Here is a 17,971-nt window from a genome sequence, read left to right on the forward strand (position 1 = left end):
GGTGCTTCGTCATGGACTGCATAATCGATTGAATATGTATCTACTGCTTATAAGTTGTTGCTTCCCTTTAATGTTTTCCATGTTCACTATTAGATTCGAAATAATAACTAATTTGCCCAAAAATTCGAAGAAATAGTGGGAAATCGGGGAAGTTGGACTAGAAGATGAAGGACTTGCATACATTTTAACTTTTTAGAATAGAAATGCTATTATGTACCAAGAAATCCCGCTAAAATATATTTTATTAAGAGCCCGCGCTCCATAGCGACCGAGAATGTAGATCCTTGCTCTGAGATGGAGAACTCTCAAATCCTTCGTCGGGGCTCTCGCCGGAAGCTCCATTTTCCTTCGTTTCGAGGTTCGCCAGAGGGGAATCGTCGCCGCCGATTCAAGTGTCCTGACGTATCCGTGCACCAGTTTCTCCGGCGGTTTGATGTTGGCTCGCGGTTCCATGGTCGCTACGCACCTTCCATCGTTGTCGTCGTCGCTGCTCCTCTTAATCGCCCGCGGCTCTATTCGCTCCTTCGATTGCTATTCCTCTGGGAGTAGCGATGACTCCGGCGGCTTTATCTCCGATCCTCCGCTGCGTTTTCATCTCCGCTGCCATATATCCTGCTCCACGACGCTCCGGGGATGACGAAATCCATCAACTGAGAGCCACACCTGCCAGGTCGCTTCGTCTCCGATTAATTTTAGAATTGATTTCGGTTGCTTTCGGATTTGTCTTTTGATTTCTGTTCTGTTTTGTGTCAATTCTGATGTTGTTCATAAGAAAACAGAGGGACCAATGAGCTTGAGGGCGTTCCGTGGAGATGAAGTCGGGCCGTTGGAACGTGAACCATAGCAACAGCCGCCTCATGATTGCCGTGCGTGTCATCACCTTATCACCGCCAGGTTGTTTCTTTTCCAATTAAGTGGTAAGAATTGCTTGTACGCATGGATTTTCTACTCTGATGTTTCTGTTCTGTATTACTCTATGCCATTCTGGTGTTAATAGTACTTCACACCACTTGCTCACAACCTTTTCGACAGTTCCTATTGCATTCTGTTTACCAACGTCTTGATGTCCAGTTGAAGTTTCGTAGGTCGTGTCTTTGCTGGATTTCCTGTATATAGTTGATTGAAATGTGAACTAATTAGATGTATAGGTGATGTATGTTAAATGCTGTTCATGAGTGTTTGCATGGATCGAATCCTGTTCATATGTGATTGTGTATGTCAAATGGTGCTCCTGCATGTTACTTTGAGATGGTGAAGTGCTGAAGGAAAGAGGAGAATGCTGGGAGTACTATTTTCTACTTGGACATGAGGCTACTTATGATTGTATACATGAGTCATCGATGCTTGTTGCAATATCAAAAGAGCTTGTGTCTGGAGCAACGAGCTGCAAGTATGCCTGATTTGAGAAGAAACAAGAGCTGTAAATGAGTTGAAAATAAACAATGAAATGAAAGCCACATGAGATTCGAAGATTTGATTGGATGAGAACTGAACAAAAGAAATTAGAATTGTTGTTGCATAAACTCAAGTAAATGCTCGATGTCAGACTCTTGAGAATTGAGAAGACGTAGTCAGTAGTGTCTGTCCTTGCTTCTGCCACTGCAACCTCATCCTAGAAGAAATTAGAATGGCTTGCAGATAATCAACTAATTAGTCTCTTCTACCATCAGTTTTGCCCACTTTACAGATATTGGCACAAGAAAGACTATTATTTTCTCCTATTAGATCTAGTCATCCGTGACAGCATAATGCTTGGGCCAAGGATTGCACATGTTAGTAATCTTGAGAAATTTTGGAGGTGTTCGTACAATATTCATTTAATGATCACCATTTGGGATATCCCAAAGTTGCCTACTTCAGCTTGTTTTCTCTTCATTTCTCCTTTTGGTTTTTGCACTTGTAAGTTATTTGAGAAATTTTGGTAGATTCATTCATTTACCTAGATAAAAGTATCATATGCATTGGAAACTATTATCTAAGTTGTCGAAAATCTTGATGATGCTTGCATGTGGCAAGCAATCTGATATTCATGAAGGGAGTGACTTACCTCTCAACGAATGGACAGTTAGTAAATCCTCAAAGCAGAGTAGATTGCATATGCAAATTGCATTCCTGTTTCCAGGAAACTTGTCCCTTGACCACAATGCACATCAGTTTATCAAGAAGAGTGCAAGTATTCCCTTGGAGCCACGATTTAGCTTTTATTCCTTAACCATAATGCATAGAGATCCATTCAGTTTTCCTGACACGACGTCTGCATAGTCCTGCAAGACATGTACTTTTCCTGTCTGCCTGCGAAGACTTCTCACTTGGAAAACCCAAGGGCTTGCAGATACATGGTAATATGCCTACGGAACGATCAATGCTGTCTTTTTTGATTTTTTATATTCCAGATTTTTCTCCATCTTATCATCCTAGAACAGGAAAAGATGAGTTATTCTAACGGGCAAGTTAAATTCATTTCTCCATCAAACTAAGCTGGGGATCAACTTTTTGCTGCGGCAACTTGGGCCATTCGATGCTAGACCTTTACTAATACCTTAGCGACCTACTTTTTGTTAAGTTATGTCTCGAGTTTTGAAATGTGCATGAAACCTCAAAGGATTTTGATTTGTTCAAATTTGGTGTTCGCTTTAATCCAAGTCAAATTTGGACCTTTTGGGCTTTGGAAAATTTGATTTTGTTTTCTGTTCGATGAAGTGTATTTATGTTTGACAGATTCGACTTCTTGGGCTCTTTGTCTATATCGCATGTGGAGGAGGGACTTATTTTGGCCGTACAAAAGAAGAAGAAGGGGCTCTCATATTCTATATATACTTGTGGGTTCAGTAGATTTGTCAGAGGAAGAAAAATGCAAAGGCGTGGGTTCTAATTTTCTCATCCCCTTCAGCCGCGTAAAAAGAAAAGTAAAAAGGTGGAGGTGTCCTTCTAGCTACGCGGAGAGGAAGAGGAACTCACGGTGATCGTTTTTTGCGCGAAGAGTTACATCCTCCCTTCTCTTTCCGGAGATGCGGGTGTTTCAAACCGTAATTCTTCTTAAGGCTAAACACTGTGCTTTAGGTGGAATGAGAAGCGCTTGAAAATGTGAGCTGTCGTACTTTATAATCCTTCGATTGATTAGTGGATAATTTGCAACCGATCTCCCTCTAAAGTAGATACTGACACTGGGACTTCATGCATTTCTTATTGTTCCTTGTTGATTTATCTGGTTATTTCATGCTTGCTCGTTGATCTAATAATAGGATCCGATTAGCTTTCGCATTAATTTTACGATAATTGGTATTAGAGCTAAGTTTAGGATCTTTCTATATTTGATTTAGGGTTTTTGCTTGTATGATCATTGTTTCGAAATTTTGTTGTTGCAATTCTGTCTAAGGCAAAAATAGAAATTCAGAAGTTCAATGGAAAGAACAAATTGGGCAGCGAAGTGAGATGAGAAATTGGACGGCAAGGCTAAGTTGCTGAAAATGATCAAAGATGCCAATAAAGATGAGTTAATGGAGAGGGCAAATATTATAATCATATCGATATCGTTGGATTAGGTTTTAATAAAAGCGGTTGAGAAGAGACATGCCGCAGCATTATGAGGAAAATTTCGGGCTCTTTACATGAGAAAGGGTTTAAATAATTATCATATATGTTGAAGATGATATTTCAATTTCAACATGCTAAATGTACTTCCAACAAAGACCGCTCAGATGAGTTTAAGAAGCTCATGATAAATTTGAAGAACGTAGGTAATATCCTAATTAATAAAAATTAGGGCATGATATTGTTGGCTTTTCTATGAGAGTCGTAAAATCACTATACCGATTCATTGTTATAGGAGCGTTTCTCTAATAAATGACAGAGGAAGTTGCGAGATGATGATCTGACGCGAGATGTAGCATGGAGTCAATCACTTGCCCCCAATCTCAAGCTTCATCGATTATGATCTAGATGGTCTAAAAGGTAAATAAACTTCTGGAAATCTTAGCGTGCAAAACTTGCCGAGGAAGTTAAGCCCGTCGTTGTTCCCCACCTTTGGATCAAATTGTTTCAATCTGGGACCGTTTGATCACGACACTAACCAACGCTCATGATGTCGCCCTTCTTGCTGCCCATCCTGCCTAGTCCGTTTCGGCAAAATTCAACGAATTGATCCCAGCCCTTGCTTTTCTCAAATGGCCCGATCTCCATTGTTCAGGAGGAAGTTCATCGTGCAGCTCCCTACAATCATCAGCATAGCTCTTCCAAATCACTTGAATCATTGTTTAGTTAATCAAGACATTTCGTTTTTGTGGTGATAATTAACAGGTGACCAGAATCATTTTGTGGTGATAATCATTGTTTAGTGAATCAATGAAACCTAAATACATTGAATTCCAGCTTTTCAAACTCAAGACCTACCCAAATAAATAAATAAAGAACCCTTGAGACCTACCATCCTCAAAGTCGATTCATCAAAGATCTCCATCAAATTGTCCACTCAATATAATTTATCCAAACCTAATAATATCGTTAGCACACTACTCAAGCAACAATCTTAGCTCCAACTAGAACGTGAACACTAACTGCCCAAATATCCAAAACAGTTACAAGACTAGTTATTAAAGGCCAAGCATACCAATACACTTCAGGCAAATGCCAAGTCAGAATAACTTTTTTCTGCACCAGCTTACGCACCCTTCGATGCTATATCTTACCGCAAACACAAGGGGATTCATCACAACCAGGAGGAGCAAGTTAATTATGCAGCAAGTCATTCCTAACTCTCCATATATTGCATATGAAACCATTCCACTGTAGCTTCAGCGTAATCAACCCGAAAACTAGTCCCTCAGTGGCCTGCTTTATCCAGTGAAGTCCAAAAATCCGTTTCCCGGGAACTCAATCTGTAGCACATAGGAATAGAGCTCTCCTCCATATCTGCAAAGGGAGAAGAGTTTTGTCAAGAGGCTTACTGTCACCACTTTCTTATTTCACTGTCATTTTTCTTTTCAAGTTCATGTGTACTGTGAGCTAGTTTAGATTAAGGATCAACAGCCCCATATACAGTCTATTTCCAGTTTGATTGTTTCGTGCATTTTATTTTTATTTTTTTCGTATTTTGGCATTACTAAGTTATTTGAGCAACTTTGATAGAACCATTAATCTACCAAAAATGGATAAAGAAACAGTGCCTTGCTGTATATGACCAAAAAAGTGATAACAATCATCGCTACTGACTCCGAAATACTGGGTTATCTGGAGAATTAGGTCTTCTTCTTCTTTAACTGCTTAAAAATGACTTCTTACGGCATGACAAAAAAGAGGGACCTAAGGCACAAATAATTAGAAGAACATACCGATACCTAGAGCTTGACCTGGTCCGATATTGCACACCTTTGAGAAAAGTATCGTATGTATTGGAAATCGATGTGGCACACAAATGGGTTTTCACAAAACGGAATTAATTACCTCGGACAAATCCACAAAAATTTTCTCTTGTGATGGACCTGGGAGAGGGGGGACATGTCCTTAGAGCAAACTCCATTACTTCTGGCAATTTCACAGGTTCCCAAACTCGATCACATTGTGAATTCATTCATCTCTCCATTGCTAGAATCAGTAACATTTTGCTTATAGAATTGAGCATAAACTTCTGGAAACATCCGAAGATGCGGTTCGTGGAAGAACTTGGAATTATTCAAGCCTGCAAGAATAGTTTGTACTATTGAGGGAAGCTAATAGATGATATTAGATCCAAAATAGCAGCAGCAGAACATCCAAAGATTAGTTCAATTCCTGTTAGTTTTTGTACGTTGATAAGCTAACAGATGTTAATTTGTGTGACAGGATGACATTATATTCATTTTAACAGCAGTGACTTACTTGTAGAATCGAGCTCAGTATCGGGTTCTGGAGACCATAGAAAACCTATAGTCAATGGCAAGTTCTGAGAATAGTAGTTATTGGTCTCCATCACTGATTCTTCTGCATCTGTTTCCCTTGCATCTTCCTAGTACAAGAAAAAATGAATCAGTCTTCTTATCCAATCCATCTGCTTTGAAGTCCGACCATTCCAATGCTTCATATCATAGTTAAGGTACAATGCATATTTTATTTTATTTATGGATCATGCGTAAACCAAGGTGTACATTATACACCTTGGTTTACACATCACGTTGAAAACTAATTATGCAAACGAGTGCTAGCAGATCTATCATAATCCATAGCTTTATTAATTTCCGGCAAATATCTATATGAAAGGACTTCATGAACTCAACATAATTATCCAACTATTGGCAGTATGATGATTATATATCTATTAACCATGTAAATATTTCACCAACAATTTATTGGCTACTTCATATTTCGCTCTAATTAGATTTAGCTATCAGGGAAAAGAAAAACATACATTCCGCCATTTCATTAGATAAAGTGTACGTGATATCATGAACTATTTGTTTTGTACAGGCATCTTCTTCTCCTTTTTTAACGAAATTTTCTGTTAATTAAACCTTAGACGAGAAAAAAAAATGAATATCAAGCAATATTTAAAGTTTTGACAAATGATAGAGTTGTACTATTTCACATGCGTACCTTTCTAAGGTGACTGCAAACCAAGCAGTTACAGTTTGCTAGGCATAGCTTGATAAGTACAACTGAGAGCCACACCTGCCAGGTCACTTCGTCTCCGATTAATTTTAAAAGTGATTTCGATTGCCTTTGGTTTTGTCTTTTCATTTCTGTTCTGTTTTGTGTCAATTCTGATGTTGTCCATAAGAAAACAGAGGGACCAATGAGCTTGAGGGCATTCCGTGGAGATGAAGTTAATTCCGTTGTCTCTTTTCATTTCTGTTCTGTTTTGTGTCAATTCTCATCACCGCCAGGTTGTTTCTTTTCCAATTAAGTAGTAAGAATTGCTTGTACGCATGGATTTTCCACTCTGATGTTTGTGTTCTGTATTACGCTATGCCATTCTGGTGTTAATAGTACTTCACACCACATGCTCACAACCTTTCCAGCGGAATGCCCGACTCCATCGCAGATAGTTCCTATTGCATTCTATTTACCAATGTCTCAATGTTCAATTGAAGTTGCGTTTGTTGTGTCTTTGCTAGATTTCCTGTATATAGCTGATTGGAATGTGAACTAATTAGATAAATAGGTGATGTATGTTAAATGCTGCTCATAAGTGTTTGTGTGGATCAAATCTTGTTCATATGTGATTGTGTATGTCAAATGGTGATCCTGCATGTTACTTTGAGATGGTGAGGTGCTGAAGGAAAGAGGAGAATTGTGGGAGTACTATTTTCTATTTCGACATGAGGCTACTTATGATCATATACATGAGTAGTCCATGCTTGTTGCATATATCAAAGAGTTCGTGTCTGGAGCATGCGAGCTGCAAGTATGCATGATTTGAGAAGAAACAAGAGCTGTAAATGAGTTGAAAATAAACAATGAAATGAAAGCCAAATGAGATTTGATGATTTGATTGGATGAGAACCGAACAAAATGAAATTAGAATTGTTGTTGCAAAAACTCAAGTGAATGCTCGACGTCAGACTCTTGAGAATTGAGAAGACGTCAGTAGTGTCTGCTTTTGCTTCTGCCACTACAACCTCATCCTAGAAGAAATTAGAATGGCTTGCAGATAATCTTCTAATTAGTCTCTTCTACCATCAGTTTTTCCCACTTCACACATTGGCACAGGAAAGACTAATATTTTCTCCTATTAAATCTAGTCATCCGTGACAGCATAATGCTAGGGCCAAGGATTGCACGTGTTAGTAATCTTGACATATTTGGGGGCGTTCATGCAATATTTGATCTAATGATCACCGTTTGGGACATCCCAAAATTGCCCACTTCAGCTTGTTTCTCTTCATTTCCCCTCTTGGTTTTTGCACTCGTCAGTTATTTGAGAAATTTTGGTAGAATCATTCATTTACCCAGATAAAAGTATCATATGCATTGGAAACTATTGTCTAAGTTGTCAAGAATCTTGACCATGCTTCTATGTGGCAAGCAATTTGATATTCACAGAGGGAATGACTTACCTCTCAACGAATGGACAGTTAGCAAATCCTCGAAGCAGAGTAAATCCACATGCAAACTGCATTCCTGTTTCCAGGAAACTGGTCCCTCGACCTCTGTGCACTTGAGTTCATCAAAAAGAGTGAAAGCATTCTCTTGGAGCCATCGATTTAGTTTTGTACCCTTAACCAAAATGCATAGAGATCAATTCAATTTTTCCTGACTCCACGTCTGCATTATCCTGCAAGACAATTTACTTATCCTGTCTGCCTCCGAAGACTCCTCCCTTGAAAAAATGATAAGGGATTGCAGATACATTCTAATATGCCCGTGGAACAATCAATGCGGTCGTTCTCCTCCATTTCATCCTCCTAGAACGGGAAACATATGAATTAGTCTTCTACCTATATTGGAGGACAAGAAAATGCAAATATGATCTAATCGGCCTGCCCTAAAGTCCAAACATTACAGTCGTTCGCTTCACAAGCATTTATGAACGTAGGGCAAAGCCAGTCACACGACCAAGTCTATGATGGTACAATCATCGGGCATGAGAGGATCAATGATTGCTTTAGATAAAAATGTGCCAATTACGAAGTCTACTGTTACTCCCATGACATAATTGATCCGTAGTTGCAATAACTACTGCCGAGTGGGTTAGACCACCCATTAGTGAGTCCCCATCTCACTGACAGTAAAAGGTGAAATGCTCGTTCTTACACCAAACAGTTACAGTTTGCTCGGCATAGCTCGATAAGTAGAATATTGTTGACTAGTGGGCATTGCATATAAGCTCTGCTCCTGGTACACCTTTTTTCACTATTTTTCCTTTTCTCATGGCTTATCCAATAAGTACCACTTCAAAATTTTCAAAATACATAAATCGTATATTTGTTTTTATATAATTTACTATTTCTTTTAAACTCTAATGGATTAGTGTAGAGAGCATGATTTTTATCTTTGCTTGGTGAAATATTAATATAATCATTGTTTAGTTATGTAAAGGATCTTTATTAAGCCCATTGCTCTTGTGAAAACAATTTACACATACACACCATTGGATGGTTGACACATTGAAAAATTTCAATTACAAAATTAAGTTCAGACAGAAAAATAATGAATGTTTCTTTTACACTAATAGTGGACCAAACAATAATCCATAGATTTATATAAAAAAGTAAGAATTAAGACATGCAAGACAGAGATAGACAAAGAGACAAGGAAGCAAACGGAACAAGCGAAAATGAGGAAATGTGATGCCTACTGCATGCGTTTCTGAAAAATAAGTGAAAGGTAGAAGGAAGCCACACCTCAATGAATGTCATTCTCGTCTTGACAAGAATCATCTCTTTGTAACCCTGGTAAGTGCCCTCATAACTAGTTAGTTTCATGCAACCCCATACTTCTATCATGCATCCATTTGGTATCTTTGAGTCGGATACATCAGTCAACCTTTCCAACAATCCATACCTAGAAAGATACAAAAAACCTAAAAGCTCCAATTCCTCAAGGCCCTCAACAAGCCATAGCCCATTGCATTGGTAGATCCGCAAAGCCTTCAGCTTCTTCGAGTTTGATAAATTGTGCAACCCTCTCGGGGAATCGCAGTTGCCAACTCAAAGTTCCTCTAATGATACCATTGTATTGTACTGGGAAATTGAATTTCAAGTAGCTTTGGGCAATGTAAAACTTCCATTTTATAGAGTTTCCTCAGGCTTGATGAAATTACTAATAGTCGCTCAAGAAACTCGCATTCTCTCACACCTAAATTTCTCAAAAGTTCAAGCCCATCCAATTGAATTTCCCTCAGTGGAGAGCCATGAAGACACAATATGGACAAATTTTTCAAGTTGGAAAATTGTGGTCCAACAACTATCGAGTTAAAACTGTCCATGCCAGATAAAGTGAGTTCTCTAAGTTGAGGTAGGCAGCCCAACTCTGTTAACGAAATGGGAAAATATGAAAGGCCCCAGCTCAACTTCTCCAGCTTAGATAACTTTCCAACCCATTGCAATTGGAAAGTTTGCATTGGGTTTGATGGTTGGGCAGGTGCTTGTCCAAAGCCGTTAGACAAAAGCATTTCCACTAGATTCGTGAGGTTACTGAAATTCGAAACTAACCGCAATGATGCCGAGTGAACACGTATACAATGCAAACTCGAGGGAAGCTTCGGCAGTTCTTGAAGCTCATCACAATGTGTTAGATCCAGCTTTTGGAGTCGCGTGAGGTAATTGATTGCCATCGGCACTGCACTAATATGGGTATATGAAATGTCTAGGATGCGTAGAGACAATAGTTTGCCAATTTCAATCGGAAGTTCGCCTGCAAGTTGTTCACAATGTTCAGCATAGAGCTCCTCCAACTTCTCTAGCATTTCAATACTGGCAGGTAACCTCCTTATCGGATTAAATCCAATCCTCATCACCTTCAATTGCTTCAGATTTTTTATCGAATTAGGTAACTCAACAATGTTTGTCCCTGAGAGATTCAACTTCTGTAACAATGTCAAGTTGCCTATTGATTCTGGAAGCTCCCCCAAATTTCAACAATATTTGAGAGAAAGAAACTCGAGTTGCGTAAGCTCTCCGATAGAAATTGGAAGTTCCACAATTGGCGTGCCTGATAGATTTAGGAATGATAGATGTCTCGCATTGCCAATTGAATTAGGTAAACTTGTAATTCTTGAGGATGATATATCCAACTTAGACAATGATCCTAATTTCCCTATAGAGTATGGAAGTTTCTCCATTTGGGAGCACTTTTTGATAGACAAGTGCTTCAGATTCACCAGTCCTCCAATCTCTTCGGGTAAAGTTCGAAGATTCGTACACCGAATAATGTCCAAGTGAGTAAGAACTTTCATCTTCCCAATAGAGGAGTCAAATTTTCGCACGTTTAGACAGTAGTGAAAATACAATGTCTCCAAACTAGGGTAACCAGTCCATTTCAATCCATCCCAGTCTTTGTGATATGGAACCTTCAATTCTTCTAGCATCTACAAAAGTAGCTGAAACATTATCAGAGCGGCGTCAAAGGAAAAAATAAGAAGTAAAATTCTATGTTGAGAGAACAAAAGTACAAATTCAGACTTTCAAAAATTTTCAACTTCCCTGGTTTTTGGTGTTTTAATTGTGTGAAAGTTTGGAAGTTACTAGATTTTTAAAGTGCAAATTGGCCGTTCTACAATCTAGAGGAGGAAAACCTCAAGAAAGCCATCTTAACTTCAGGTGATGATTGTTGATGTCTCATCAAAAGTCCCTGCTTTTATTAGCTTTTGACATGTATTCATAAAAAGGAACTTGATGAACATAATTATCCAACAATATAGCAGTATAATGATTCAATGTCCATGAAGTATGTGCATATTTCAGCCAGATTTCATTGGCTACTTCGTATTTCACTCTTATCAGATTCAGCTATCAGGAAAACAAAACAAAACAATATGTTTCGCTGCGTGATTAGATAAATAGATATCATGAATTATCTGTTTTCTACATGTGTTTAATAGAAATCTGGAGTAAATCCTTTGACGAGAAAAAATTGTAATATCAAGCAATAAGTAAAATATGGGCAAATGATAGAGTTGTACTATTTTCACATGCTTGCCTTCTTATGGAGAATGCCAAACCATTCAGTTAGTCTGACAGGCGTAGCAGGACAAGTAGAACATTGTTACAAAGGGTACTGCTTATAAGCTACCTCTGTTTTCGTTATATGTTTTTTCACTGTTATCCCTTTTCTCATGGCTAATCCAATTGTAACACCTCAAATCTTTCAAATTACATAAATCATATATTCATTTGTATACATTTATATTTTCATTTTAAAATATGAAAGGAAAGTGTAGTTGTTTAAGAGAAATCTATTTGAACAACCAATCACAGTTGAGCTTCTACTTTCGTGCCCACGCACCAGATTTTTATCTTTTGTTGGGGAAATATTGACACAATCACTTTCTTGTTTATATGAAGGATTTTTATTACATCAATTTCCAGTGTAAGAAATAGTTATACTCATAATTGTATGGTTGACATGTGAGAGTTAATAATCATCTCAGGTGTCTACCTTCTAGACTATTCACTAAGTGCATCTATGTGTCTAGATTAACAAGGCTACTCCCTGTAGGTAAAAATTTTGTAATTGAAATTTAATTTGACTCAAGTGATATTTTAGGATCTCTATCTTCTACCTTAAACTCATCTCTCGCTTACGGATTCCCCGTATACGAAAGAAAATTTCAAGTTAATTTGGCTTTAGGGAACATTTATTATTTTCGTTTTAGCACAAAGATCTCTAGAGATTGCAACTTATTTTCTGAAAACAACCTTAATTTCATTTTGCAATACTTAAGTTCTTCAATATTTGAGAATATATTGAGTTCATGAAAGATAAAATTTTCACCCAACACATTCGAGAAAAAGAAATTTTCTCACTTCATCGACACGAGAAGAATTTTGGGTCCGTAGAAGAGACCATACCTATACGATGAGCGGTTGGCCATGTTCGAGGAACAGCGCCGCACCCTCCTGAAAGGAAGAAGGCCGAGTATTGAGAAATGTTAACAAAGAAAGAACCACACGACACGTTGTCTGCGGAACGTAGAGAGAGAAAGAGAGATGAAAGTAAACGGAACAAGGGAAAGAAAAGTCATGCCTACCGCCTGCGTTTCCGAAAAATTAAAATTTGAAAAATAAAGTGAAGTGAAGAAGGGAGGCGCACCTGGTTTAATCCCCTCCTCGTCCAGTCAAGAATCTCCTCTCTATAATCCCCATAACGGCCATAACCGCATTCTGGTAACTTCTTGCAGTTGACTATACTTATCTCGCATTCATTTGGTATCTTTGAGTTGGATAGATTAGTCAACACTTTCAACGATGGACACGTGATGAAATCCAAGTCCCGCAAAAGCTCCAATTCTTCAAGGTCCTCAATAACCCGTAGCACAGGGCACCTGATGAATGTTAAAAAGTTCAGCTTCTTCAAGTTTGATAAACCATACAACCCTCCTAGGGATTCGCAGTATTTAACTATGAGCCTCTCCAATGATTCCATCGTACTGAGAAATCGAATTTGAAGTAACTCTGGGCAATTTCTAACTTCCATTCTAGAGAGCTTCCTCAAGCTCAATGAAATGACCGATAATTTCTCGAGAAACTCGCAGTATGTCACAGTCAAATCTCCCAATAGTTCAAGCCCATCTAGTTGAATTTCCGTCAGTGGACATCGACAAAGATGCAATGTGGACAAAATTTTCAAGTGCGAAAGTTGTGGTCCAACGACTGCCGAGTTGAAACTATCCATGCTAGGTAAGGTGAGTTTTTTAAGTCGAGGTAGGCAACCCAACTCCGTTGACGGCACAAGAAGATCCGAAAGGCACAACTCCAATTGCTCCAGCTTAGATAACTTCCCAACCCATTGCAATTGAAGAGTTGATGCCTGCGCAAGTGCTTGTCCAGAGTTGGTGGACAGTTCCAAATCCACTAGATTCGTGAGGTTACTGAGATTCGGAACTAACTGCAATGATGCCGATCGAACACGTAGATGATTCAAACTCGAGGGAAGTTCTGGCAACTCTTGAACCTTATCACAAAATGATAAATCTAGCTTTTGGAGTCGCGTGAGAGAATTGATTGTTGTCGGCACTGCCAAAACACAGGTATATGATATGTCTAGGATACTTAGAGACAATAGTTTGCCAATTTCAGTTGGGAGTTCGCCTGCAAGTTGTTCACAATATTGGACATTGAGCTCCTCCAAGCTCTCTAGCATTCCAATACCGATAGGAAACCTCCATAATGGACAATATCCCATCTTCATCACCTTCAATTGCTTGAGATTCTTTATCGAATCAGGTAACTCAACAATTTTTGTCAATGAGAGATCCAAATTCTGTAATGTTGTCAAATAACCTATTGATTCTGGAAGCTCCATAAAATTTCGACAATTAGAGAGTGAAAGGAACTTAAGTTGTGTAAGCTCTCCAATAGAAATCGGAAGTTTCGCAATTGGCGTGCTTGATAGGTCAAGGGATGATAGGTTCTTTGCATTACCAATAGAATCGGGTAAACTTGTAATTTTTGTCTCTGATATATCCAACTTAGACAATGATGCTAATTTCCCAATGTCTGGAAGTTTCTTGATTCTGGGGCAAAAGCGGATAGAAAAGTGCTTCAGATTCACCGGTCCTCCAATCTCTTTAGGCAAATTTCGAAGATTCAAGCAAGAACTAATTTGCAAGTGAGTAAGATCTTTTAGTTTCCTAATAGAGGAGTCAACTTCTTGCAAGGATACACAGCGAGCAAGAGATAGTATCTCCAAACTCACGCATCCAGAAAAGACTAGAATCTGTTTCAATCCATTACAATTGGAGAGAGAAATAACTTTCAATCTGTTTTCCATCTGCAAAGGGCACTGAAATATTATCAAAGAGGATAAAACAAAGAATACTATGTCTATGTTAAGAGAACAAAAGTACGAATTCACACCTTCAAAATGTTCCATCCACCCCAGTTTTCGGTGTTTTCATTGTTTGAAAGTTCGAAAAATACTAGATTGTTTAAGTGCAAATGGGCCATTGTACAATCTAGAGGAGGAGAGTGCCAAGAAAGCCATCTTAGCTCTTGGAGATAATTGTTGATGTCTCCACCAAAATTCACTGCATATAGCCTAAGGAATTTTAGATTTGGCATCCTCTCGAGTTCTTCATCCATGATATTGATGGGATCTGTATTATATTTACCTAAATTGAGTGCTTGAATGTTATCCTTTCTCTGCCAATAGAAGCCATCGATGAGTATGAGCTTGCAAACGTTAAATTTGTCCTTTAGAATGCCCAAAAGGAATCTTTTAAATGGGAAGTGAGAAAGTAATTTCACGGTGGATAATGTAAGGATCCTACTTTTACTTTACCTTTTTTGATCTCATTACTTCCAGAGCTTCTTTGTCATTCCACAACCTATTAAGGGTACATTCTTTTCGAACAATGTCTCTTCCGAGGTCTCTCAGCTGATCATGCATCCATATAGCATCATCGCCAACGATTTTAATTAGACACAAATCAGTAAGTTTTTTTAATGAGTTATGGGGGTAAAGACGGCAAGCATCCCAGAAATAGGTTGCCCATAATTTCTTTCTAGATATGAAGAAGCATGCAATATCAAGAAAAACTTCTTTTTCCGCATCTCCTAATGCATCATAACTTATCTTCAACTTACCCCGGACTTCATCATGAGGTACGTTCTTCAACATTTCTAGCATTTCTTTCCATATTTCCTCCTTTTGGTCATGAAGATAGGAACCTATGACTTCAAGAGCCAATGGGAGTCCCCCGGTGGTAGATACAACTTCTTGAGAGAGACTCTTATGAGTATTGGGAGGAGAGACCCTATTAAATGCATGCAAACTGAAAAGTTCTAGCGCTTTATCACGATCCATTTCCTTCACTTCATAAGCTAATATTCCCTTCTCTTCATCCAAAATTCTTTTGTCCCTTGTTGTAATGATAATCCTACTCCCATAACAGAAAGTGTTAGGGTCCCCAACTAGTTTCTTAAGTTGTTCTTTGTTGTCTAGATCATCTAGAACAATGAGAACTTTCTTAGAACTAGCTCTCCTTCTTATGCTATCTATCCCTTCATCGGTGTTACCAAAATTTTCTACAAATCTAGAATCAGAGATGTTAGATGCCAACTGTTTCTGCAGATTTACTAGGCCATTTCCTTTTGATGATTCTTGGACGTTCCCAATGAAGCTACATTGTCCATCAAATTGAAGACATAATTCATTGAAAACAATCTTAGCAAGAGTGGTTTTACCAATCCCGCCCATTCCATGGATTCCAACGAAACGCACACCTGTTCCATAGTCAACATCTAACAACTCCATTATGGCTTCTACTTGTTTGTCTACCCCAACCAATTTGTTGTCCAGAGGTCTTTGTTTTACTTTCAGCTTATGCAGAACCTCTTTCACAACGTGTTCAATGACTTCACCTTGTCTGCCACATACCAAACACTTTTAGTTAAAGAAAACAAATAACAATCTCACTACTACTTCCTAGCAAGATAGCATTTGAGATGGATCACTATTTTAAGTCTCAAGTAAATTCTATAGAGCCACAAGAATTTTGGTGTAATAGACTCCACAGGATATGATTGGTACGATAAACTTACAATTTGACCCTATTTCTGAGAAAGAAGATGTTCCTTTGCGGACCGAATTACAGACATCATTCCAAAATTAGATCCAATTCACTCGTCTAACTATCACTAGCCAAAATGGCCCCGTTTATGTATGAGAATTAGTGAATTGCCTCTTTTTCCTCCCCGGTGAGAAATGAAATTTATTGCTCATATACCAAAAACTAATTCGTATATGCCACGTCAACCGATATATTTCAACAATATATACACCTTCGGCTAGTTTTCATTGCCATTTACAAGAACAATAAGAGAATAGCATTTGTACTGAAGCTTGAAAAGAGTTCCATAAATAAGCATATACTTACGCTTTCCCTTGGACTTCCCATCCCTTGATCTCAGCCACTTTACCCAGAGCCGCCTCCCACCGTTGCCTGATCTCGGCACCGTGCCTCTGCTCATGCTTGTCCAACTCCTTCCGGTAGAGTTCCGTCCTGAGCTTGACGTCCAAGGGCGTGACATCAAAGAAGATGGGTAGGATCTCCGGCTTCCCGGTCGATTCATGGAGCTCCGTCACTCGAGCGAGCTCGCGGAGGCACCAAGCACTCGAAGCATAGCTTTTGGAGAGGACCGGTATGCAGATCTTGGAGTTGCCGACCGCTCTCAAGAGATCGTCGATCCGATCACCAGCGTGAAGCTCTTCGCTGTCTCTGTAAGCGACGATCCCCTGGCCGACCATGGTCCGATAGAGGTAGTCGGTGAAGGTGTCGCGAGTGTCGGGGCCTCTGAAACTCAGGAACACGTCGTACTGTGTCGCCGACGCGCTGGAACCACCGGTTGCTGCCATGTTTTTGGGGGGCTTCTCTCGCAAAAGTTCTCTCTGTCTCTCTCTAGTTTTTGCCTGCTTAGAGTTGGAGCTGCGTCTTCGGTGGGGTTTAGAAAGTAAAAAATCATGATGTGAATGCACAAACCGATCTCATTGCGCATGGAAACAATTGTTTCTTTTTTGTTCCGGGAACAAAAAAAAGTGTTTGTTCGGGGAACAATTTTTGAACAAAAGAACGCGTTTGGTAACGTTTGGTCCGGAATAAAAAATGAATAGAAACACGTTTGGTAAATTTTATTCTTTTTTGTTTCTTTTAATTTTTTAAACATTTTTATTTTATTATTTATTTTTCTTTTCTTTTTATTTTTCTTTTTTTTCAGCCGGTCCCCGCCTCGCGGCGGCCGACGGGGCCGGCGGCCTCGCCCCAGATCGGCGAGGCCGAGCCCGCCGAGCCAAGGCGAGGCTCGGCCTCGCCGCGCGCGGCGACAGGCCGAGCCTCGCATGGGGCCGGCGACGCTCGGCCTCGCCGGATGCAGGCGAGGCCGAGCCTCGACAGCCGATCGCCGGCCATGGCGAGGCGGCGGCCAAAGAAAAAAAAGAAAAAAAGAAGAAAAGAAGAAGAGAAGAAGAAGAGAGAGAAGAGAAATGTTTTCGGAGCAAAAACAACAAAATTGTTGTTTCTTTTTTTGTTTTATTTCGTTCCATAAACAAAAACAAAAGAATGAAACGCAACTAAACGCGTTTACATTCTTTTGTTCAAACACTTTCCGTACAGAAGTGTTCCGGAAACGTTCCATGCACGGAATCCCTCAAAAGCCCTCTTCCTCGAAATGGACCCGCGCTCACGTGCAAGAACTGGATATTCGAGCTTTCGGCCTGGATCGGCATCCGATGCTTAAAGTAAACAGATAAGGACGTTTGACCCGGTCAAGCTCGAAAAATATTCCGAAACTCAATTTTTTTTCTTGGATTTTTTACTGGTAGGTTAAATTCAATTCATCAT

General features: G+C 39.3%; 1 protein-coding gene and 1 long non-coding RNA gene across 10 annotated transcripts in view; one reads left to right on the plus strand and one right to left on the minus strand.

The window, feature by feature from the left end:
- Window positions 1–17,971, minus strand: part of LOC104445421 (disease resistance protein RPV1-like) — an 82,211-nt gene that overhangs the window by 44,832 nt on the left and 19,408 nt on the right. Inside the window, exons 6-12 of one of the 9 annotated variants that reach the window (XM_039308832.1) lie at window positions 9,315–10,999; window positions 8,028–8,375; window positions 6,640–7,100; window positions 5,854–5,980; window positions 5,440–5,674; window positions 4,686–4,908; window positions 3,793–4,209 (exon numbers count right to left, since the gene is read on the minus strand). The exons of 3 other annotated variants lie outside the window; for them this stretch is intronic. In XM_039308832.1, coding sequence (XP_039164766.1) covers window positions 10,547–10,999 — 453 coding nt within the window. In that variant the 3' untranslated portion in view covers window positions 3,793–4,209; window positions 4,686–4,908; window positions 5,440–5,674; ... (2 more) ...; window positions 8,028–8,375; window positions 9,315–10,546. Of the gene's footprint in view, window positions 1–3,792; window positions 4,210–4,685; window positions 4,909–5,439; window positions 5,675–5,853; window positions 5,981–6,639; window positions 7,101–8,027; window positions 8,376–9,314; window positions 11,012–12,482; window positions 12,531–12,723; window positions 14,404–14,489; window positions 14,775–14,913; window positions 16,001–16,510; window positions 17,108–17,971 lie in introns of those variants that run through there. 5 more of the 9 variants (XM_039308831.1, XM_039308830.1, XM_039308838.1 and 2 more) reach the window with 5 other exon arrangements.
- LOC104445420 lies at window positions 213–3,217 on the plus strand. The gene is made up of 2 exons (XR_725955.3): window positions 213–917; window positions 2,719–3,217. It is a non-coding gene; the product is annotated as an uncharacterized LOC104445420 (long non-coding RNA).

This window comes from Eucalyptus grandis, chromosome 3 (assembly GCF_016545825.1).
Source record: "Eucalyptus grandis isolate ANBG69807.140 chromosome 3, ASM1654582v1, whole genome shotgun sequence".
In the NCBI taxonomy this organism is placed as follows: domain Eukaryota; kingdom Viridiplantae; phylum Streptophyta; class Magnoliopsida; order Myrtales; family Myrtaceae; genus Eucalyptus; species Eucalyptus grandis.